Source organism: Bicyclus anynana, chromosome Z (genome assembly GCF_947172395.1).
Source record: "Bicyclus anynana chromosome Z, ilBicAnyn1.1, whole genome shotgun sequence".
Taxonomy (NCBI): Eukaryota; Metazoa; Arthropoda; class Insecta; order Lepidoptera; family Nymphalidae; genus Bicyclus; species Bicyclus anynana.
The window spans coordinates 14,596,205-14,621,232 of NC_069110.1; the positions used below are offsets into that span (position 1 = coordinate 14,596,205).

At 35.8% G+C, this 25,028-nt stretch overlaps 1 protein-coding gene across 3 annotated transcripts in view; it reads left to right on the plus strand.

Annotated features, from left to right (window-relative positions):
- Window positions 1–23,081, plus strand: part of LOC112055110 (G-protein coupled receptor 52-like) — a 36,880-nt gene extending 13,799 nt beyond the window's left edge. Inside the window, exons 1-4 of one of the 3 annotated variants that reach the window (XM_052890687.1) lie at window positions 8,120–8,200; window positions 16,610–16,776; window positions 17,499–17,755; window positions 18,990–23,081. In XM_052890687.1, coding sequence (XP_052746647.1) covers window positions 16,614–16,776; window positions 17,499–17,755; window positions 18,990–19,586 — 1,017 coding nt within the window. In that variant the 5' untranslated portion in view covers window positions 8,120–8,200; window positions 16,610–16,613 and the 3' untranslated portion in view covers window positions 19,587–23,081. Of the gene's footprint in view, window positions 1–8,119; window positions 8,201–16,609; window positions 16,777–17,498; window positions 17,756–18,989 lie in introns of those variants that run through there. The other 2 variants (XM_052890686.1, XM_052890688.1) reach the window with 2 other exon arrangements.
- The last annotated feature ends 1,947 nt before the right edge of the window (window positions 23,082–25,028 follow it).

Consider the following 25,028-nt stretch of genomic DNA (forward strand, 5'->3'; position numbering starts at 1 on the left):
AGTTGACATATACATATACGATTACGAAATTGAGATTCTATATAACAACGGTGTCTACTACTTGATGGATATCATAGAAGGTATACGACATTTTGTCAATTGATTTGATGTTTATTTTAATAAGCTCATATTATTTATTTATTTATTTACAATATTAATTAAAATGTCAAAATCAAGAAAGTTTACAATACTAATTAAAGTGTCAAAATTTTGATTTTGACACTTTAATTAGTATTGTAAACTTTCTTGATTTAATTATGTATATTGTAAATAAATAAATAAATAAATAATATGAGCTTATTAAAATAAACATCAAATCAATTGACAAAATGTCGTATACCTTCTATGATATCCATCAAGTAGTAGACACCGTTGTTATATAGAATCTCAATTTCGTAATCGTATATGTATATGTCAACTAGCTTAAGTCAAAGATAGTGAATTAGCCTGCAGGTCTAATGGCACCGTGAAGCTGTGAAAAAATCAGACTTCTATATCTATACTAATAGTATAAAGAGGTAAAGTTTGTAAGTACCCTACCCCTATCCTACTCCTCCCCTACCCTATACGCTCCATATCCTTCCCCTACATCTACCTTGCCCCTACCCTACCCTACCCTACACTTTCCCTAAATTACCCCTACCCTACCTCTATCCTACCCCTTCCATACCCCTATCCTATCCCTACCCTCAGCAAAATTGGTCCAGCCTTTTGTGCGTAGTGCATTGACCAAAAGACTATAATTTCCCAAGCGACTTCTATGTTAATACTATAAAGAGGTAAAGTTTGTGTGGTTGTCGGGGTAATCTCTGGAACTACTGGTCCGATTTTAAAAATTCTTTCACCAGTAGAATGCTACGTTATCGGGGAGTGCTATAAGCTATATTTTATATTTCTATCATATATAACTACTGAGTTATCGCGGGTTTTCTCTTACAGGTCGGACCGAAAAACTTACTTATTCGCATGCGCTGCCTCAACCATTGCGTATAACTGAAATAAATGTATGGAGGCTTTTTGAACCTTTAAAAGTTCAACAAAAAAGTCCGCGACACCATATATCTATCTTTTATATTTTAGCAGATATAGTACCTTTAGTACTTTAATAAATTATTTAAATTTTAAACTAAGGTTTACGTCATTATTTACACAACTAAATAATTTATTTTGATAAGGGTTTAACCCTTATCAAAATAAATTATTGAATAATCACAAGCATATTATAGAGATAAGATTTGCCATTTACAGTATGTTAATTAGTTATATAGTTTCGGAGATAATACAAAATTTCTGAAAGTCGCAGAAATGGCGCTATATGACGCCCTGCGGTTTCAATTACATGGTTCCCGTTCCCGTGTGAATATGAGAACCAAACATAGCCTATGACACTCGCAAATAATGTAGCTTTCTGTTGGTAAAAGAATTTTCCAAATCGGTCCAGTAGATCCAGAGATTACCCCGACAACCACACAAACTTTACCTCTTTATAGTATTAACATAGAAGTCGCTTGGGAAATTATAGTCTTTTGGTCAATGCACTACGCACAAAAGGCTGGACCAATTTTGCTGAGGGTAGGGATAGGATAGGGGTATGGAAGGGGTAGGATAGAGGTAGGGTAGGGGTAATTTAGGGAAAGTGTAGGGTAGGGTAGGGTAGGGTACGGATAAGGTAGGGGTAGTGTAGGGTAGGGGCAAGGTAGAGGTAGGGGAAGGATATGGAGCGTATAGGGTAGGGGAGGAGTAGGATAGGGGTAGGGTAGGGTAAGGTAGGGTAGGGGTAGGGTACGGGTAGGGTAGGGTTAGGGTAGGGATAAGGTAGGGGTAGGGAAGGGTTAGGGTTAACGGTAGGGTAGGAGTAAGGTAGGGGTAGGGTAGGGGTAGGGTAGGGGTAGATTAGGGGTAGGGTATGATAGGGTATGGATAGGTTACGGGTAGGGTTAGGGTAGGGGTAAGGTGGGGGGAGGGTAGGGTTAGCGTTAGCGGTAGGGTAGGAGTAAGGTAGGGGTAGGGTAGGGTAGGGTTGGGTAGGTTTACGAGCCGGGTAAGGTAGAGGTAGAGAAGTTTACATCAATTTTTACGCGGACGAAATCGCGGACGTCCGCTAGTTTGATATAAAAAAATGAAAATATGGCTGTTTAAGCCACAAAAACAAATTATTTTTGTTTCAAAGTAATCAACATTCACAGAGTACTTTCTGTTGACCTAGAACTATGAAATTTGGCAAGTAATAATGTTACATTCCAGCACCTATGTGTATGTAGGTATGCGCGGGTTGCAGGGAGCCGCTGATCTGAGCCGCGGAGCTCGATACCATTTTGTTTGGATGTCCAAGAAAGAGATAATGTCCAGCAGTGGATGATGATGATGATGATGATCCACATTTTCTCGTAACAGGTGGATCATGATGTCATCAAGTCATATATACATAATTGTATTAAATCGTAAAACAAATAGCCTGTATTTGAAGTAAATCTATCATCGAAATTAACCGTTAAGCAAATATATATTAACTACGGTACCCTCGGTGGGCGAGTCCAACTCACACTTGTCCGGTTTTTATAATTAAGAAATGACAACCGACAGCTACGTAGATTGGTTATCTCATAAGTGACAGTGACCCTGACTGTGAAAGCATAAATGATATTCTTGTCGACAGACATCAGACAATGATACAATTATAATTCAAGTTCATTTTGAAAGTTTGAGACATTGCTTATTTCTTTTTTAATGTAAACTGGCACCTCATCGTGCGTGAGCTGTGGACAGTGTAGTTAGCCTATACCTACCGCCGTGTTTGTAATGAAAAACTTAACTTTAATTCATTAACCAGACCAGCTGGCCTATTCACTATTTTGGTCTTTATTATCAACCTATTAAAATAAAGATGATTTTTCACAAACAACCCTATATCTACCGACGTGTCCGTAATGAAATTTAACTTAACTTTAATTCATTAACCAGACCAGCTGACCTGTACACTATTTTGGTCTTTATTATCAACCTAATATTTTAATAGGTTGAAAATAAAATATGAAATTAATTGAGAAATGTCATCTACATATTGTATGATATCCACCAGTAGGCACCGGATGACATTTGCTACGAGTACACAGAATCTCAATTTCGTTTAATAAGTCAAGTAGCATAGGTACGTCAAAGATAGTGAATTAGCCTGCAGTGCTAGCTACTAGTATCGATTTACCTGTTTATACCTGCCAACCTAAGAGTTGTGACGAAGAAAAAATAGTAAAATTAATATGTACTTTCGTTTGCTCGATTGGTATAAATATGAAATTAGTCTCTTAAACCAGTGAAAACTTAAAAAAAATTATATATTTAATTCGATTTAAAAAGCTTCAGGTTGTTCAGTTCAGCTTAAAATCAGGTTGACAGGTCGGTGAAGGTGAAGGTCATGTTAAATACGGGATCTTAATAACTGAGACTAATAATTATCATATTATCAGCTCGTTTAGATATATTGTTATAGACTATAGTACATCTGAATTCTGACAGGTACCAAAACGGTACCCGTTTCAAAAATTGAATTTGTTTATCTGGAGTCGCCGGTGTAGGCATGTGCACAATAGACTATTATGGATATTCAAACGAACTCTTGAAGCGCGATATAGAATGATACAGCGCCATCTGTTGGCAGGTTTTAATTTATAGGTATTAATTCTCAAATAATTATTGTAAAGGCAAAGCAAGGGAAAGATTCTAGCACGATAGTTATGAATATTGTATAAGGAAACTGCAAAGTTTCAACTTATATAATTTTAATACTAAATCAGGTTTAAAAATTAACTAACTATAAAGTTTATTCTCTGTCAACCTCTCCGTTTAACGTAAAGATTTTAGGTTTTTTAGGGTTCCGAACGTACGTAGTACAAAAACGGAATTCTTATAATCTCACTCACACACATTTTAATGTCTGTCTGTTTTCTCCTAATGTACTGGACCAATCCAATTGAAATTTGGTACGCATATCAATTCTTGTGACCCAAATACAGGGATGTATTGTGAATAGATAAAATTTGAATATGGGGGCACTTATGAGGGGTAAGCTGGAAAGTTGAAAAAAAATCTTTTACTAACTTCATAATGTGATACATCAAATGAAAGGTCTTGGTAAGAGGATTTAAATTATATTTTTTAATAAAAAAAATTCAACCGACTTCCAACTCTAAAATTAACCTAAACTGAAAACCAAAAAATAACATCTTACCTATGTGCTACCTTCTGATCAGTTTGCCACGGTTCCACCCGAGTGGTTCAAGTGGTGGAACTAAAAAATATAATATACTATATGTTACTCGGTCAAAATGTAGCTAAGCTATATAATTATGTATTATGTAATAATAATAATAGTGAAAGAATTTCTAAATAAAATCGGTCCAATAATTTTAGAGTTATATAATATAAATATATCGTACTTAACATTCAAAAAATAAATTAACAAAATTAAACATAAACATTGCGTTACTATAATATAATAATAGTAATAATTCCAAGATTTTTTCTGTGCCACAACTTTCGACCACGAAAGTTGTTAGGCGTCAAAAATTTAGAAAGATTTCCGTCGAGTACCAAAGAATCCAGTTCTTTAATAGTCATTTATATGTTTTGGATGAACATTTCGTTAGCTTGTAAATTTCTTGATAAGCGCCACCTAGTGACGGCGAGTAGTACTAACTAAAATTATTTTGTGCGTACAGTTGCGGCGTATATTCCAGCATGAGATTGGCTACACCAATTAGTATATTAACCTATGGGCTACACAAACAAAATATTTGTTTTTTCTTGTAATTTTTTTTTATTTTTTAAATTATTTATTACCAGGCTATACTCTCGCCAAACTGTTGCAGCTAGTTGGCGAATTGACGCTAATTCCTAATGATATCTAAAACAAATTGCTAAAGGAAATTAAAATTTTACAAAAGTTGCAATATAACAATAGACAAATTATATCTATATTATATCCACAGATTAATCAATAATATACAGATGTAGCGTACAGAACAAGACGGTATCGTACCACTAAAGGATACGAAATTCAAAAAGGATACGGACGCAAATCAGTACCACTCGAAGGTCTCGAAATAACATCGTATATGCTACCTTCTAATCACTTTGAGGGCGGTGCTAAGACAGTGATGCATTTACTCAAGCCGTTTAAGTAAAATTAATGAAGATTTAGTAATTAAAGATTACTGAATCTTCAATAATTATTTCAGAAACGGCTATCAGTTTTTTCATTGCTATAGCTGCTGTGATTAAGATTTTAATTATTTATTTTTTTCGAAGGCGGTGCCAAGCCAGTGATGTTTTAATTCAAGCCGTTTATATTACAAAATTTCTGTGGTTCTTTCAGAAACGGCTTTAATTAAAACGTGACACTGGATTGGCGCCGCCTTCAAACTGATCAGAAGGTAGGACATAGGCAAGAAGTTATTTCTTGCTTTTTAGTTCAGGTTAATTTTTGAATTGGAAGTCGGTTGAATTTTTTTTATTAAAATTTTTTATGGCATATTGTTCTCTTTCTTTTGTATTTGGAAGTTTCCTTTGTTTACGTAAGTATTACAGTGATGATATTTTGTATAACACTTCCCTCCTGCAAAACACCACACTTTCGATCCGTATACAGGATCAAACCATGAGGCCAATCCAATTGCAGCGAGGAGTGCGGCAGGGATGTAATCTCTCCAAAGCTATTTACCGTTGCATTGGTAGAAGTCTTTAAGCTTCTGGATTGGAACGGATTTGGCATCAACATCAATGGTGAATACATCACTTAAATACGGTTTGCCAACGATGTACCTTAGTACCATGTTCAACGACCTCAGCAGGGTTTCTCAACGTGTGGGCCTAAAAATTAACATGAGCAAGACGAACATCATGACTAATGCTCTTGTACCGCTCCATCCAGTTAATCAGGACTCTGTGCTCGAAATTGTAGACGAATATATATACCTAGGACACACAGACCAGTTAGGTAGGTCCAATTTCGAGAAAGAGGTGAATCGCCGAATCCAGCTCATCTGGGTCTTCGTGACATCTTTTCGTCCAAAATTCCTCAGTGCTTGAAGATGAAAGTCTTCGATCAGTGCGTGTTGCCAGTGATGACCAACGGATCCGAGACTTTATCGCTAACTATGAGTCTTATAAGAAGGTTCAAAATCACTCAGCGGGCGATGGAGCAAGCTATGCTTGGAGTTTCTCTGCGTGATTGAATCAGGAATAAGGAGATCCGCAGACGAACCAAAGTCACTGACATAGCTCAGCGAGTCGCGAAGCTAAAGTGGCAATGGGCAGGCCACATAGTTCGAAGAGCCGATGGACAGTGGGGTTCCAAGGTGCTGATATGGCGACCCCGCACCGGAAAGCGCAGTGTTGGTCGACCCCCCACTAGGTGGACCGAGAATATCAAGCGGGTTGCAGGAAGGCGCTGAATGCTGGCGGATCGAGATCGTTGTGCTTGTAGGTCCATGCAAGAGGCCTATGTCCACCAGTGGACGTCTATCGGGTGATTAGGTAAGGTAAGGTCATATTTACGGAGCTTAAATAACTCAGCTGATTGTCGGCTATCAAGTCCCGTTTGTACGACACAGCACGCAAACGCATGAAAACGAACGCAATCCGCTAGTATGATAGCTCTGTAACGCACATTCGAGTAAGTATAAGTTCTATCACAAAATTAAATTAAATAACGTTTTTCAACCATCTGCCTTCCGAGTATTCTTATTTATTTTGGACATTGTACTAACCATGAAAACGATAGCATCAAAATACATAATAGTGAGAAATAAAATAAATACCTATAGGTACATAGACAATACACATGATAGGATTATCGAGCCCACCCCATGTCTTCGGATTTCAGGCAATCCTATAACATCCCAGTGCAACTTGCTCATAACTTCTTCCAGCTCGATGACCTTTTCATCGGTCATTTCATTTTTGCCAGGTCTAGTAGTCGGGGTTGGCAGCTCTGCCGGAGATTCTTGACACCCTTTTCCCCGCCGTTACCGTAACCGCTGCCAGAGCCAGAAATAGCGGGGCTGTCGGGGACTAGGGGCTGTGTTCTGTTTCTTTGGTTCATGTACAAAGATTTGCCCGGTACTGACCACGCTGGGCAAGCGAGTTGGTCACGGCAGAGCTAGATTTCTCACGCCGGTGTCGCTGCTGCCCGACACCAGCCTGTGCCATTTAATAATCTAGCAATTGGGAATGGATATACCGCCATTCGTCGGTCTCCAGACTGGATATATCGTCATTCCATCTGCAGGGTGCACCACGAGCGGTTGAGGTTGGAAGTTGGGGTGACTGACTGATACCAGCTTCCCCCTTACACCCCCTTTTTAAAAATATGTAAAAGGAAATTTTTAATCGTGGAAAAGCTATAAAATAATTAAAAAATGAAATTGTTTGTATAGTATTTCTAATTAAACAAATAATGTATTTTACTGAATTTTAAATCGTTAGGGACCTAGTTCGGAAGTCATGCATCATTTTAGCCCCTTGTATATTTATTAATAGGTAATTCAAATAAATTATTTATTAGTCAAAGAGAATTTTACAATCAGAGTTATTTTAATTTTTCACACACTTTTTTCTCTAGATATAAGAGACTAGTCGACGGCCCGCGGTTTCACCCGCGTAGTTCCCGTTTCCGTGAGAATACGGATAGAAAATATAGTCTATGTGACACTCACAAATAACGTGGTTTGTCGGTGATAAAAGAATTTTCAAGATCGGTTCAGAAGATCCAGAGTTTACCAATACTACAATCTTTACCTCTCTAATATATTGGTATTGAAAACGTGATAACTATTTAGTAATAATAATATGTACCGATTACATACATGTGATATGATAGTGGAATAATAAAAGAAACGCAAGTGAAGTGCATAGTAGACTATCGATTTAATTTTTTACTTCTAGCTTGAATGATTAAATTACTGAAATCTTTGATAGCAGATATGGATGGTTTATGATTGACCTAAATTGTAGTTGAAGTGATAAGAGCTTGCTGTACATTGAATCGATGGAGCGGGCAGTAGGATGCGTTGGGAACGGAGGGGCTGCGCGCGCTTGTTTCTCTACAGCACCGATAGTTATAGGCTCGCCGGGTATGAGCTAGCCTTCTGCGAGACGCGGCACTGCGACCTCGACTCTGGTCAACTGCGATAACCACGGACGGGTGAGTCGCGCCTTTCTATATCTAACTTCAGCTAATTTATTAAGTTTTCCTCAAGATGAGTTTACGTGCTCTTTCTGCGAAGTTTTTACTATGTGTTTTTATTTTATTTAAATGTATGCTTGCGATACGCTGTAAGTGGTTAATACTAATTTGGACAGCTTCCTAAAGCTCTGATTTTAAAGCTTATGATACATATTGTGGTGTAAAGTGAAGTGTTTCGGGAGGTGTTTTTTTAATTCTGAAGTCTATAATTGGTTTCGGTACAATAATGAAAATAAATCAAACAAGTGTTTTTTTTTAAATATAAATTTTTGTTTTTTTTGGAGCAATATGTAAACTAAGTTTAGTTTTTCCTTAATATGTTAAATTAAGAACAGGTTAGTACATATTTTAGCTGTGCGTCAAAGTAAATCGATACATTTTTTTAACAAAATAAAGACACTATAAAAAAATCTATAAAACAGATGGATGAAATGCATTCACATCAAATTTTCCAGGAAAAAGTTCACTTCCTACATACATCTGTTGACCTGAGTTTATATTAATTACTTTAAAATGAGTTAATCTAATAAAAGATCTTGATTTTCGTCGTAGATTGATATGTTAGTGAAAGAAAAATTTTATATTAAAAAAGTTGAACCAAAGTATTGCCTTTTGTGATATAAAATATTAGTTTTTAATTGCTTTTGGTATTGATATAAAACAAATAAAAAGAGTACGAAAAAACATCTTGTTAAATGAGTTATTTTGTATATAGAAGTAATCTTCATCTTTATAAATTCCCTCACTTAAACAGTTTTAACAAAATATGTCGATGTTAGTAGCTAATTGGGGAATAAAAACTTAATAATTAATACCATAAGACATTTATCATAAAAAAAATATGTTTTTGTCAGTTTTTGAGACCGCTATTTTCACTAATGTTAAGAACGTAATTTGAACTCTGTAACATAGTAGTTATACTTTGGTTTAAGGTTGAATAGATTACTGCGAGGTCGTGGGGATTAATTTTATTATAAAACAGGCAGCGCTACCGACATTGCGACGCATTCGATAATTTGAATTCAGCAACATATTTACAAATAGCTAGCAGACGCACCGCGGTTTCACCCGCGTATTTCCCGTTCCAGTGGGAATATGGGCATAAAGTATAGGCTATTTGTTCATTAGGGTAAAAGTCCAGTAGTTTCCTATTCAATTCAAAGAAACAATCTAATCTTAGTCCTCTTTTATAATCTTAATATATTAATATGGGGTAGGGTAGGGGTAGGGTAGGGATAAGGCAGGGGTAGGGCAGGGGTAGGGCAGGGGTAGGGGCAGGGGTAGGGCAGGGGTAGGGGTAGGGGTAGGGCAGGGGTAGGGCAGGGGTAGGGTAAGGGTAGGGCAGGGGTAGGGCAGGGGTAGGGTAGGGGTAGGGTAGGGCAGGGGTAGGGCAGGGGTAGGGGTAGGGCAGGGGTAAGGCAGGGGTAGGGTAGGGGTAGGGCAGGGGTAGGGCAAAGGGGAGGACAGGGGTAGGGCAGGGGTAAGGGTAGGGCAGGGGTAGGGCAGGGGTAGGGTAGGGATAGGGCAGGGGTAGGGTAGGGGTAGGGGTAGGGCGGGGGTAGGGCAGGGGTAGCGTAGGGGTACGGTAGGGAGGAGTAGAATAGGATTAGGGTAGGTCCCGGACCCGGTCAAAGCAAAGCTTGACCAGGTCCGCTAGTTAATGAATAAAACGCAAATGATAGATACATTACACACATATAGATAACTATTTTTAACAAATTTTAATCGTTTTGAAAATGTTTTCTAAACTATTAAATATAAATATAACTTGGACACTTTTTTCTCAGAATCAGTTTCTTCAAGGCTGTACTGCTTTAGTTAAGATTTTAAAGATCTGGTTTTTTAAACATTTCGGTTAATCCGTAATTAGCTATGTACTTCTATACTATTTTTACAAATAATGTTTTATTTGTTTTGTAGCTTTGAGTGCAATAACTTTTTTTCTTTCATTAAGATGACTCGATTAAAAAAGATATCCTTGAAAATATGTATGCATCTGAAGTGTACCATAATTTTAAAAACTTGTACACTTTTAGAGATTCGTAAATTGGTATTTTTATTGTAATTACTCTTTGTAATTACAAACTGACATAATGCTGTGAAAGTCGCTAAAATACACTAGTCTAGCAGTGACTGTCAGTCATATGTCGATTTTTTTTAACCGCGTATATGCAGTAGAACTAAATCTGCTCGATTGATTATTTACATGTGGAACTCATAGCAAATTAGCATATAAGGTAATGTTTTTTTTTTTTTGAAGAAAGAATGATTTTTATTTGGCAAACACAAAAAAATTCTTTCCAATATAAGATTATTATAATACTAGCTGACGCCCGCTACTTAGCGCGATTTTCCCGGGATGAAAGTATTCTATGTAACACACAGGCTATCCAGAATAAAATCTATTTCCATTCCAATTTTTTGCCAAATCGCTTCAGTAGCCACAGGGTAAAGGAGGAACAAACATACTTATACACAAACTTTCGCCTTTATAATATTAACTAGTAGACGCCGCGTGGTTTCACCCGCGTGGTTCCCGTTCCCGTAAGAATACGGGGATAAAATATAGCCTATAACCACCCTCGATATATGGGCTATCTAACAATGAAAGAATTTTTCAAATCGGACCAGTAGTTTCTGAGATTAGCGCGTTCAAACAAACAAACTCTTCAGCTTTATAATATTAGTATAGATTAGTATAGATGTGATCTCTCGTATCCATGTAGAAGTAGGAAGTGCTGGGACCTTGGGAAACTTTTTCACTACCGGTGATGCTCGTTTGACCTTGACACTTGAATGGTTGTTGCGCGTAATACCAAGTTACCTTTGCCTAGGTCATGGCTACGTAGCCATTTTTTATGGTGCTATAGCCCGTATTTGTTTTCAGAGTACGTCAATTTCTTGAAACAAACCGTTATGGTAGAAAAGTCCATGATGCTGTGTGTACCAGCGGCGAAGTATGGAATTTTATCGATTGTAAGCCGTCCCAAAAGGATATTCACAGTGCTTGATATAAACTCCAGTTTTTCATACATCCATACTTATATAATATATTAATTAGAAGAATGAATATGTATGTATGGATTTTTAAAAGGTAACCCGGCGGGAATCGGCCTATATGGACTCTTCGCCGCTGGTGAGACCGTGGTGTACCGTACACTCGAACGGTGTGGGGGGAACCTGTTAGATTTGGTATTTAGGCATTTTGATGGTTAGGTGAAAGAATAACTAGTTATATTAAATAAATATTTTTTTTTTGGGGTAAATAATTTTTTTCGTTATTTTGAGATTTTTTTCTACATTATAAAAATATATAACCTTGTTCGTGTCATGAGAACAAAATACAAGGATTTAATATTTGATTTTGAATTGCACAGTTTTTAGCTAACGTGGTGGTTGAGTATTTTTGAAGTTATTTGTTCTACGTTGCCTTAAGCGTATTTACTTACCAGTATTGTCCAGGTGTCCCCCCTAGATTTATGTTCTAAACGACTCTTTCTCTAGTTACTACTACATATTACATAATTGGAATCAATAAAAAATTAGGCAGATTTTTTTAAAACTCCGTAACTATTTGTATTTACACGAATTATCGGATTTGATTCGAAACACAATTGATGTAAATGTACAAAAAATAAAATACCTATCGTTTTTTTAATCCATTTACACATTTACTTACCCCATGCAGCAGCTAAACTCGCCGAGACGACATAAGAACTTGAGCCTGGATTCTTTTTGACCATGATTCTCATTTATGAGCTAAATCGATTACATATTTCTACATTCATAATATAATAACTGAAACCTAAAACAGTTTGCCGACTCATTAGACTTATATTAAAAAAATATATGGCTAATGTTTAAAAAAAACTCGTTACGCTTCGTTACGTTTAACATCGGCGTTCTAGCAAACACTGCGCCTCGTTTTACAGTAATTAACCCTTTTATAGTCACCATAACACTAATAAATCTACCTACGTCCATAGATGTTATTGTCAAGAATACAATAGACTTGCCATCTCCTGGTAATGGGGATAATCTGATACATTTCCATTAATAGGACAAAGCTACACGGGCGCCAATGACTTTAAGGATGCGTTTACACAGACAAGAGTTATATCGCAAATCGCAACTCTATAAAAATAAATAAAACTTCAGTGTCTGATTGTAATTTCAAATTAAACGAACGTAAAAATTATGTTAAAAAATAATGTTTTTTAATGACTAATCTCTGAGGTATCTTACGCTACTATTTAGTCTGATATTCTTACAGGGTCGGGAATACCATCATTATCAACCCATATTCGGCTTACTGCTGAGCTCGAGTTTCCTCTCAGAATGAGATTGGTTACGCCAATACTCCACCACGCTGGCCTAATGTGGATTGGCAGACTTTACACACGCCAACCTGCATACCAGAGAATTAAGAAAATTCTCTGGTATGCAGGTTTCCTCACGATGTTTTCATTCACCGTTTGAGACCCGTGATATTTAATTTCTAAAAATGCACACAACTTCAAAGTTGGAGGTGCATGCCCCGGACCGGATTCGTACCTCCACGGGAATATAAATAAATAAATAAAATAAAAAGCCTTTTATTTCCTATATAAATTTTACAATTAGGTACCTTAAACTAAAAAAATTAAACTAACAAAAACGAAAATTATTTACAATGTACCATTTTTGGTTCATAATCATATTTATACTGTTAGGAACCCCTCTCAGGTGAAGGCCTCTTCCAAGGATTGCCATTTCTCTCTATCTTGGGCAATTTGTTTCCATTGCGGTCCAGCTAACTTTTTGATGTCATCTTCCCAGCGTGTGTAGGGTCTACCCGTACGACGCTTGCGTGGCGGTCCCCGCCATGCTGTAGCTGATTTTGTCCATCTATTGTCTTTCAGGCGAACACATGTCCGGCCCATTGCTTGTTGAAGAGCATCAATTGTTTTTGTTTTCGCTCTTATGTCTTTGTGCTTTATTTTTTGTATTCTTTTTATGTTCATCATGCTGCGTTCCATTCCTCTTTGACATACAACTATTCTGTTTTTTGTGTTATTTGTGAATTTTCAGGTTTGGCAAGCATATGTTAACACGAATATAACACAACTAAACTCCCAATCCAGGGAGAATTTGTTAAAAGAATAAAAAACTCAGTACTTCTTAGCTCGATCCAGAACGCGAATCTAGAATCTAATCTAATAAAATACACGTAGACTAACTACTAATTCGACGAGGCAGATATCATGTACAGTCCGATAATGTTTACAAACATGTCTCCGCTTAAATTTTGTATGTGATTACACCCTAAAAGATTGTAAATTAATACTTGCATTTCATAGCAGGTATCATGACGTGAATGTTAAGGCCATGTCTTTGTATTCACCTGTTAACAAACTAGAGTGTTCTAAGAATAAACACCTACGCAGGAATCATAGAGAGAAGTTAAGGTAAAGGTCACCTAAACCTTTATCTTCACTCTTCTTTATATAAAAGCTTTCTTTTAAATGAGCACTAAAAATAATATTTTTGCCACGTGTATTCCATAGCACATGAAATTTCTATTATAGTAAATTTTAGTACTTTTACTAACTCATTAAATCGTTTAAATTAAAAAATACTATTATAGTTATTTTACTATAGACGCATTAAAAATAAAAGAGGTATACTGCTAACTGATACAATTAGTATAAAGCTGCAAGCTTTTGACTCTACCACTTACAAATAATTCATTTACCTTAATATTATTATTTGCGATCTTGTAAATGCCCAAAAATCCCTGCCCTATTTGGCTATGAGCTAGCGACGACCGTGGACTTAAGGAGATACACGCTCGTAACTATTCTACAGTGCGTAGCACCGTAGAGGTTGCGTAGCTCTCAGCACGTCGTCGGTAACTTTCCTTCATTGTCAGCTAGGCTAAGTTCGAGTTTCGCCTTTCACTTCTATATTCTGTTCACCTCTATATCTCTCTGTTTAGCATGATACTTTAGAATGAGAAAGAAAGCGGTGAATTCGAAACTCGCACCTGCTAGTTATACAAAACATCGTTAGAGAATAGCCGTGCTGGTTTATAATGTCGATAAAAAAATTGAATGTATTCTGCTGCAATTTTATTAATATTTTTATCTCTTGGAAACATTTTTCTGGCTGAAGTACTGTTTCCCCTAACGTGTATACGTTATTTAATGATGTTAAGTTCGTATACTCGTATACGATTTTTTATAAAGAATATGGATCGCAATTGAATATTGTTTAATCATATATATATTTTTTTTCAGTTGCATATTTAATAATATACTTATTTACCTCCAAATTGTGAAGAAAATTAAACAAAAATCATTTATTAATTTATTATAATAAATATTTAAGTTAATTAAAAAAAAACTGTAGCAATTTAGGTCTTTGTTTAACTAAATACACATATTGAAAAAAAAGACTTTTTTTTGGTTAGGTCTCACTAATTCTCCCAGCCAGCATGGTCTATACGTTAGTGAAGTAGATCACACTTACCTACCTTATATTTATTGTTATCGTTTTCAACCCATATTCAGCTCACTGCTGAGCTCGAGTCTCCTCTCTGAATGAGAGGGGTTAGGCCAATAGTCCACCACGTTGGCCCAATGCGGATTGGCAGACTAGACACGCAGAGAATTGAGAAAATTCTCTGGTATAGGTTTCCTCACGATGTAGCCCAGTATGCATTTTATAAAATTAAATATCACGTGTCGGTAAACGGTAAAGGAAAACATGTTTATTATTATTTGAACGCAATTCGGGTTGATTCTTTACATTTTTGAATTCTCGAAACTGTTTGCGTCACCTACAAACAAACATAACTATGTGCATACCTCCTTTTAACACGAAAATATGGCTATGTTTTTTATCAGATGATGGGTATGTTCCTTGTAAGTAAGTCATTGTATGACTAAAAGGCAAAATCAGAAAATTTTGGATTAGGTCTCTATAATTCTAAAGGTGCGACATAATAGTTCATGTTTATAAACAAATCGTAAGAATTTTGTAAAACATAGACCTGTTAACAATTTCTGTGTTTACTATCAAGCTAATAAATTAAACTAAGTACGAGTATATTGCGCTTGTAAGGCTTACATCAATGTTAACCATTATATAAAAAGAGATTTTGTGTACTTCTAGCCGTAAAACGCGATGTTTTACCACTTATTGCATTTAGGGCATGGATTTTTGGGATAAAATGTAGCCTATGTGTTATTTTAGGCTATAATCGATCTTCATTACAAAATTTCAGTCAATTCTTTTCAATAGTCGAGCCGTGAAGTAACAAACATTCATACCATCAAATCTTGGGAAACCACGAATTTTTGGGGATAAAAAATATCTAAGTAACACTCCACCAGGATATAATCTATCTTTCGTTTAAATTTCAGCCAAATCGTTTCAGTAGTTGGAGCGTTAAATAGAACAAACATCCATACAATACTTTTGCGTTTACAATATTACTAGCGGACGCCCGCGACGTTGTCCGCGTTGAATTCTGTTTTTAACAAATACCCGCGGGAACCATGGACTTTTCCGGGATGAAAAGTAGCCTAAGTATCAATCCAGAGTAAAATCTATTTCCGTTACGAATTTCAGACAAACCGCAGCACAAAGGAGGAACAAACATATAATTTACACACTTACACACATACTTTTGCATTTATAAAATTAGTGTGATAATATAATATACTAAGGACTAAGGACTAGGGTTACCAGCGGACAGCCATACAATGATCAAATATTGTGATAAATTGATCAAATTCAAAAAAATCATCATTTTATGACTATAATTTTGCTGTCATAATTATTCAAGAAATTTTATTTAACGTTACTCAGAGTAATTAAAAATAACAATAATCTTTACTGATAAAGTAAAAAATATTTGGTTGTATTGAATAAAACGAACAAAAATTAATATTAGAATCCTAAGTGATCGCAGATGAACATTGAAAATAGACTATATTTTATCCCAGTATTCTCACGGGAACGGGAACTATGCGGGTTGAACCGCGGGGCAACTCCTAGTGATTAAAAAAAGTGTGTGTGTTTAGAAGAATGGGTGTAAAAGTAGCCTTTGTCACACGCGATCCTTTCAACTATCTCCATTTCAAAAATCACGTCAATTCGTCGCTCCGTTTTGCCGTGAAAGACGGACAAATAAACAGACAGACAGACGCACACATTTATAATATAAAAATATTAGTATGGATTAGCGGGCCCCTTCAAGCTTCTCTTTGCAGCTACAAGCAACCAATCGCAAGACAGCTATCGACGACAGAGTTTATGTAATTTTTTTTTATTTAATTTTAAAGGTAAATCTAGTTTTTATAATTTACTTTTATTTTACAGTGCCATGCCAGCTCGGCTGCTGAGTGCGCGCGGGCCGGGAGGTGGGGAGACGAGCGCCGGGGATATAACATTCGAATCAGTCGGCAAAGCTGCCATCATCGCTATCATAGGCTTTGCCATCATCATCTCGAATCTCCTCATCATCGCCGCATTCTTAAACTTTAAAGGTATTCTTACATTGTAACACTGCTCCAACGTTTTAGACGGGCTTAGGTTATCTTATTAACAATTATGCATAATTCTGCGAACTATTTTAAGAGTAAGAGACTAATATGAAGACTTTTTTCAAGTATAATAAGCCGTGATAGCCTAGTGGACCTCTGCTTCTGATTCCGGAGAGTGTGGGTTTGAATCCGGTCCGGTGCATGCACCTCGAATTTTTCAGTAGGGTGCATTTTAAAAAGTTAAATATCACGTGACTCTTTCTCTGCGTGTGCCAAGTCTGCCAATCCGCATTGGGCCAGCAAGGTGGACTATTTTGAGAGGAGACTTGAGCTCAGCAGTAAGCCGAATATGGGCCATTACAAACAGACAAACTTGACGCGTTAGTGCTTGTAAAGTCGTGAGCATAAGGGACGGCAGACTGACACGACCAGTGAGAGATCAGGCGTAGGACCGACTGCTTTACCTGCTCTCCGAGGCACGGGGGTGTACTATCACCGCCAACTTCCCAACTCCAGGCTACTATTAAGAATTTTCTTGTAAGAAAAATTCCAATACCGTATATTTTTTGTTGGCTTGACACATGCTTCGAACCCTTGACTTCATTGTCCATATCTGAACCAGCGAACCGCGGGACCAATGTGACTTGTAAAATAGTCTAATTAGAAATACGAATTTTTTTTGTTTTTTTTTTTAATCCTGCTATGAATTAACATTTTGTCCATAGGTTTATCGCACGAGGTGATCAACTATTACTTGCTATCGTTGGCGGTGGCGGATCTGCTATGCGGGCTGCTGATAGTTCCACTGTCAGTGTACCCAGCAGTTACCGGCCAGTGGGTATTCGGCGACCTTATGTGCCGTCTCGTTGGCTACATAGAAGTAACTCTGTGGTGTGTCTCAGTATACACCTTCATGTGGATCTCAGTCGACCGGTACTTGGCGGTCAGGAAACCTCTCCGATATGAGACGGTTAGTTCGACGGTAGATATCAATTTCTATATTATTCTTCCTCCTTCACAATCTGGGTGCTCTGGTTCTACTGACTACAAGAGCTTGTTCAGGTCCCCATCAGAATTAATCTTTTATAATTATGGAACTTTTGCTTATTTACCGTATTAAAGTAATTGTTTGCTATTAGTGCCGTCTCTATCTTTTAAAGTAGTTGAAAAAAAAACAAAATAAAGAAATTTGAAATCCATTACGAGTATATAGTTATTCAAATAATTATTTTATTATTGCTTAAACCTAAATTTGCTAACATTTTAACAATAACAATATTAAATAATACTTAACTATTCCATTACTTTGGCTTTTCTCTACCTTCTGACTTAATTGTTATGCATGTTTGTGTATGGGGAAATCGGATGTATTTATCTTGAACACTGCATGATTTATGCATGTAATTTTAAAAACAGTTGATACTCGTAGTTGACTCATGTTTTGTACTTAATGAACTTAATAAACGTCGATAAAAAAATCGTGAGGTAACCTGCATACCCGATTTTCATAATTCATAAATTTATAGACGTGTGTGAAGTCTGCCAATCAGCATTGGGCTAGCCGAGGTGGACTATTAGCCTAACCTCTTTCACTCGTGCTCAACAGTGAGTCTAATATATAGTAGGGGAGCCGAAGAGGGGATTTTTGCAGTTACTCGAGCGCGACAGATAAACATAAGGGACTATACCTTGCACGTTGTTGAGTACCTCCACCAAGTATGAGCCCATAATATTGGTGGGTACATTTAGGGCAACCAAAAAAAAAAACTAACTTCGGAAATACTCAACCAGCACGTCAGATTAAGATAAGGTAGGTGTAGTTGATAGCTAAAAGGTATGCATTTCAAAAACCTGACGATTTGAGCGTAACGTAATGGAATGGGAGGGTTCCAAAGTTACAAAATTAAACCCTTATATTTCTGTTATCGAACCACGAGCGTGGTTAATTTTTTACTTATTATGAGTGAAATAATCTCCTGAAGAATCGCTCATGTTTTCTGACGACTTCAGTAAGCCAAAGTAATAAAAATTGTCTTTAAAGTCTGTAGTTATTTTTTCCACCGCTAAAAAAGAAAAAAGTATATATCCATTTATTAATCCAATCATTTAATCTACCAAATGCAATCGGTCCCCATGACGTTTTAGTAACTGCAAATTTAGCATCTCGGGCTCCCCTACTATAAGAAGTGTTGTTAATTCTGATAATGTTGATTTAGATACAAACAAGAACGCGATGTCAATGTTGGATGGTGTTCACCTGGATATCCGCTGCATTGCTCTGCTGCCCTCCACTACTCGGATACAAGAAAGACGCGACCTTCGATAAGAAAACTTTGATTTGCATGCTGGATTGGGGTACAACGTATGCTTATACCGCGACCTTAGCTATTCTCGTTCTCGGGCCAAGCGTTATCTCTATCGTGTACAACTATTTCTATATATTCTCGATAAGAAGAAGATTGCATAGCGGTGTACCGATCCACGACAAAGAATATGCGACAGCTCTAGCTGAGAACCTGTCCAACCCAAGCCATTCTATGAGCTTTATTCTGGTTACCACGTTCTGGCTTAGCTGGATCCCGTATGCGGGAGTGCGCACATATGAATATTTCAATGGCCAAGAGTTAAACATTCCCCTGTTGCATTTCGGTGTCGTTTGGTTGGGTATATTTAACTCGTTCTGGAAGATACTGATCCTTGTGTCTCTAAGCCCCCAATTTCGTCTTGCTCTGAGAATACTTTGTCTCACTGCTTGTTGCCGTTCAAAAGGGCGACTTCAAGCTGAACTGGTTGGCATGGACAATGACGATTAATTAACGAAGCTAAGATTATTAAGTGTTACATAAATTAATATTTCAATAATTCTATTGTTGATTATTAATTTATGTAATACAGAGAAACACTATTTTACTAGTATGTATCTATTTATTAAATTTTCGAATGAGGGTTTAGGACTACGTGTTAAATGTATTTTTGGAAAAAATATTGATATCAATTATACGAATGTAACGCGTAGTAAACGTTTGGTGCTAACCAAATCAAGATCTTTTGGAAGGAATCTAATAAAGCTATTCCTATATCTGTTATGTTAGTTTATTATTTATAAAAAAACAACAACAATCACTATGAAAGTCTTTCCTACAATTTATATGTAGTACTTATAAAAGAGAGTTTATTTACATTCGTTTCTTGTTTCTTTAAAGATAAACTCTATAACGTGTACCATTGTTTCTAAATTATATATACTAAATAATAATTTATATATACATAAACGCTAAAAATTACTTCGATTTACATGACTGTGCTAATTTACCAACAACATGATTATATTGATTGCTGTATTAATCAGATGTACGGTGAATAACTTAATTGATTTTTAATATATTATTATTATAGATATAATTTTTTGATGTATAAGATATCTTTAAATAATTTTGGATTGAAAGTCAATTGTTATTTAGTACGCTTATTATGTTTCTTTCCAATAATTCCTATTAGTACAGGATTTGGCTAAGAAACGACCTTCACCTATCTTTTTAATCTATGATATCAAATTCAGTAAGGTAAAAAATATATTGTAAGCTGAAAAAACTTGTGGACAAACTATTATCAAGTAATATTAATAACTTTCGGACGCCGTCCGCCTTAGACTTGCTTCTGGATCCGGCCCTGTCGCAAAATCCGTTCTTAGCGGACATCTACTAACTATAAATGAAATAAATTACCAAATTTCATATTTCTACGTGTACTTTCGTTTATTTATTTAGATTTGGTGGACTTTTATTTATACAGACATGTGAATGTTGTTTCTAATTCGACAATTACCTTTATAATAAAAGTAATGTTTTGATAATAGGCTAATTTTTCAATGGATAATATTTAGCGCACATTACCGAATGCATAACAGTTTTTGATGTAACTCGTATAGTTTTAAATGTAACTCGTTTAAACCGCTACTGCAACCGCAATGCAAAAACAATTCCAAAATGTTTCTTATGTATTGTGCATAAGAAACATTTCAAAATTGTTTCGAAATACAGCAACTAAACTATTTTTGTAGGCTAATGATAATATTTTGATGGTAGTGAAATTGTTATGTAAATGTTTATTGTAAGCTTTTCTTTATAAACTAATAATAATAATACTACATAATACTTGCCACGCTTTGCTTTACAGATCTGGTTAAGGTGTGCCAAAATTTAATTTTTCGTATATATTTAGAACCTTTTTTGTATGTATTTTGGGACTGCGGTGATGTACTTATTTATATCTAAAAGACAAGAGTTGTTTCGTAATCAAATTAAAGGTACTTATATCCAAATTTTTAAAGCAAGCCAAACAGAAATATTTTTTAGATATAAACAGGCAGATGATAACTAGAAAAATCGTTTTAAAAGGTCTAAAATTTCTAAATAGGCAGACCGCGAGAATTCTTACACTGTAATTTATAGACGTTGCACGGGCACCCTGAGTGTCGTACTCTCAAACGCATAGACTTTTAATTCGACACTCAGCGGGTTGAACGATCCCCTGGGGGCGCCCCCACAACGTCTATGAAATCCACTGTAACTAGAACACCATTGTGTATAGATACACCTCCGTTACAGTTTTATGTAGCAATTAGAGTAAAACTAGAATTACAATATATTCAAATAAAATATCGATGTTTACTGTCACTGCTGTAGTAGTTCAGTCTTGTAGAGGCATTTACTGTTGCTATATACTTACATATACTTCGAATTTATAAGCCAACTATTTACTGCCGTTTCCTGTGTTGAATTCTTAATGAATGTACTACATAATCAAATTGTCTGAATTGTCAGTAAGTTTTTTCTAAATGTTTTAAATTCAATAGATTGTAATGTTTTTGGTGTTTATATTATAATACAGTAAATAGAGATTTATGTGGCTTTAAACATCACATTATACGTAACTCGCTATCCATTTAAAAGCACGATAATAAGTAAAATAAATAAGTGGTTAGAACACATATTTACATTTTAAATTTCTGTGAACATACAAGTTCGTATGTGAAGTGGGCGATGGAACGAGCTATGTTAGGAGTATCTCTGCGTGATCGATTCAGAAATGAGGAGATCCGCAGAAGGACCAAAGTCACTGACATAGCTCAACGCGTTGCGAAGCTGAATTGGCAATAGGCGGGGCACATAGTTCAAAGAGTGGATAAACGTTGAGGTCCCAAAGTGCAAGGAGGTGGACTAACGACATCTAGCGAGTCGCAGGGATTCACTGAATGTAGGCGGCTCAGGATCGTGATGTTTGGAAGCCTGGTTAGCACTTAAGCGAAATTGAGATACTATATAACAAATGTCATTCAGTACTGACAACATTTCATTTGAAGTTATTATAAAATTGTTAATAAGCAAGATTTGACTCAGTAGTACGACAGTAAAGGGACCAACATCATCATCATGGAGAGGATCATGATGGAGAGGCATTCTCGCCCCACGTGCCGACGTATACAATTATACATTTGCACTACGTTTCAACGATTTCGGGAGCAGTTTTAACTGCGAGCTCCTCGGCGGGCTCTCAGAATCACCCGGAATTTATTCCAAATTATACATAATTTTTTTTTTAATATTTACGCGAAGCTTTTTTGAAAAAAAAATACTGATTTGTAGAAACAAGTAAGAATAAATAAAATATAATAAAATGGAAATGAGATAACGGTTACGTATATTGATACGCAATTTATAATCTTGAAGGTAAATGTTTCAATGTATACCTATTACCTAGCTAAGAGTTGTATGTAACTATACATCTTTACATTGTATTGTATAAATTATACTCGTTATTTATAATGTAGTGCTATTTCGTATAAAAAATAAAATGAAAAAACTTTGCGAAAAAAATCTTTTATGATATTTTTTTATATTTCCGTCAAAATTATGTAGATTGAAATTTTGTAAAAAAAAATATTTTTAAGTAATTATTACATACTTTATTATATCGATGTGGATAATCTCTACAACATCGAGAGGAATATAATAGCATAACGTCAAATTCACAATTTCTGTATTATCAATGTTGCTTGACGTCATAATTGTAGTAGTATTAGATCGGGAGTCTGCGATAGCCTCATTTTATGCCATCACAAGCTCCCAGTCTATGCATGATGTAATTGATGTGAACATTTATTATAGTAAATGTACTTCGTGAGTTATTAAGTTTCACGAAGGTTCTATCCCCCGAGCTAGGATCAGGTTTTTGGATGAATACCTTCTAAACCTATATTGTTTAACTTCAGTTCAAAAATACACATATACATTTACCATCTACATCTACCAACCACGTGTATATATATAATGCATGTATCTGCAAATAAATAAATTGATTGATTGATTGAAAAGTTTCAAAACACTTATTTAAGCCCATGCATGCTACAATGGCTAAATATGTGCGGTGCCATACAATACTTTTTCTATGACCATGATAAAAGCATTAACAAAACTTGGTAAACAATATATATGCAGTGCCATACAATACTTTTTCTACGGCCATGATAAAGTATTAAAAAAAATGGGTAAATAAAATATAGCTTGCGAAGTCTCAGATCCGATCAGATCAGATCATCACTAGCAACACGCACGTTCGAAGACTTTCGTCACTGGGTAATTTTGGACGAAAAAATGTCGCTGATTTTTCCGAACGATTCCCAGCCAAATTATATGAGCCAAGACAGAGTCGGATGCAATCACTAGCACTAGCAAAGTGCTCTTTGTTATGTGTTTGCAATATATTGTGTTCACTGTATCTGATGATTTTTCATATAATGAGACCAGTTGGTCACATGATATGAAAATGATTGTAGTTAAAATTATTAGTAAATACATTCAGTGTGTCAGTTCCTAGCTCGGGGACCATTTGTCTTTGCTAGTCGTAAAGCAAAACCAACAAGCACGATTTTTGCTGAATAAAATTGTCGTCTCATATTTTGTTTTTATCAATTAAATTACATTAATATTGTATTCAAATAAATATTTCATTACACAGTACTATTCACTATTATGTATAATAAAAAAATATATATTGTAAGCATTTGTTTCTTTTTTACTGACTTTCCTTCAGTTTCTCATATGAATACCTATTTGTCTGAAAACCATAGTGCAGTACTGGTAGTAAACGAATACCCTCGTGCGTACTATGATCTATTACAAAATAGAATATAAAATTATAAAATTGTCAACATTATCATAATCAGCCTATTTTAATGGTCCACAACAGGCCAGCCCCCCTAGCCAAGTGGCATGTCGATTCTCATTCTACAATCGCTAACGCTTCGAAAACTAGAAAGATGTAATGTAAATGACATTTGCTATCGACAGGTCACGTGATGAAGATCTGTCATTCCCATACATTTTTCTAGTTTTCGAAGCGTTTGCAATCGTAGAAAGATAATAGATGTGCCACTTGACTACAGGCCTAGGCCTCGCTCCTGATAAGAGAGGGGTTATGGCGCTTCGATCCACCACGCTACTGCTACTTAATGGTAATGACCGGGGGCTTAACGTGTTCTCAGAAACATCTCAGTATTTCATAGCCCAAATCAGGATTCGAACCCAGGACCTCGTGATCCGAAACCACATAGGAACCACACGGGAAACATTAACCAACACCAACCAAGAACCAACAAAGAACAAAGAAGTTCAATGTGTAAGTACATATCACAATCTTCATACTAATTTAGTGTAATAAATGTAACTCGTTGCACCCAGCCGTTACATGTACTGAGAATTTCTGTTAAGAATCTTTTGAAAGAATGAGAAATTTAAATGAGGGTTGGTAATTTAGGGCCTAGGGGGACCAAGACTCCGAACCCGCCACTGATTAGACCAATTTAATAACTCAAAAGTATGTACCTAATTAATGCAATAATTTAGTAAAACTATATACACTTTCTTCACAATCGCACTTACCAACTTACCACATAAACAGACTATTTTTCAATCTTACTTTACGTAGGTACAGTGCGCCTAACTTTTAGTCCTAGACCTCCGAGGTCCTTCATAAACTTTGGGTTCATTTTCTGATCGAATAGGGATGATGACAGTTTTTTAAATTGTAAATAAATTAAGAGAGATTTAAATAATTATTATGCTAATAGTAAAGCAATTTTGTAAAAGGAACAGGGTATCTACGATCATTACTTTCAATGTAAGGAAGCTAAAACTGTATGAATTTTCATCTAATATAATACGAAAAAAGATTTTTAATAGATTTTTAAATTTTAT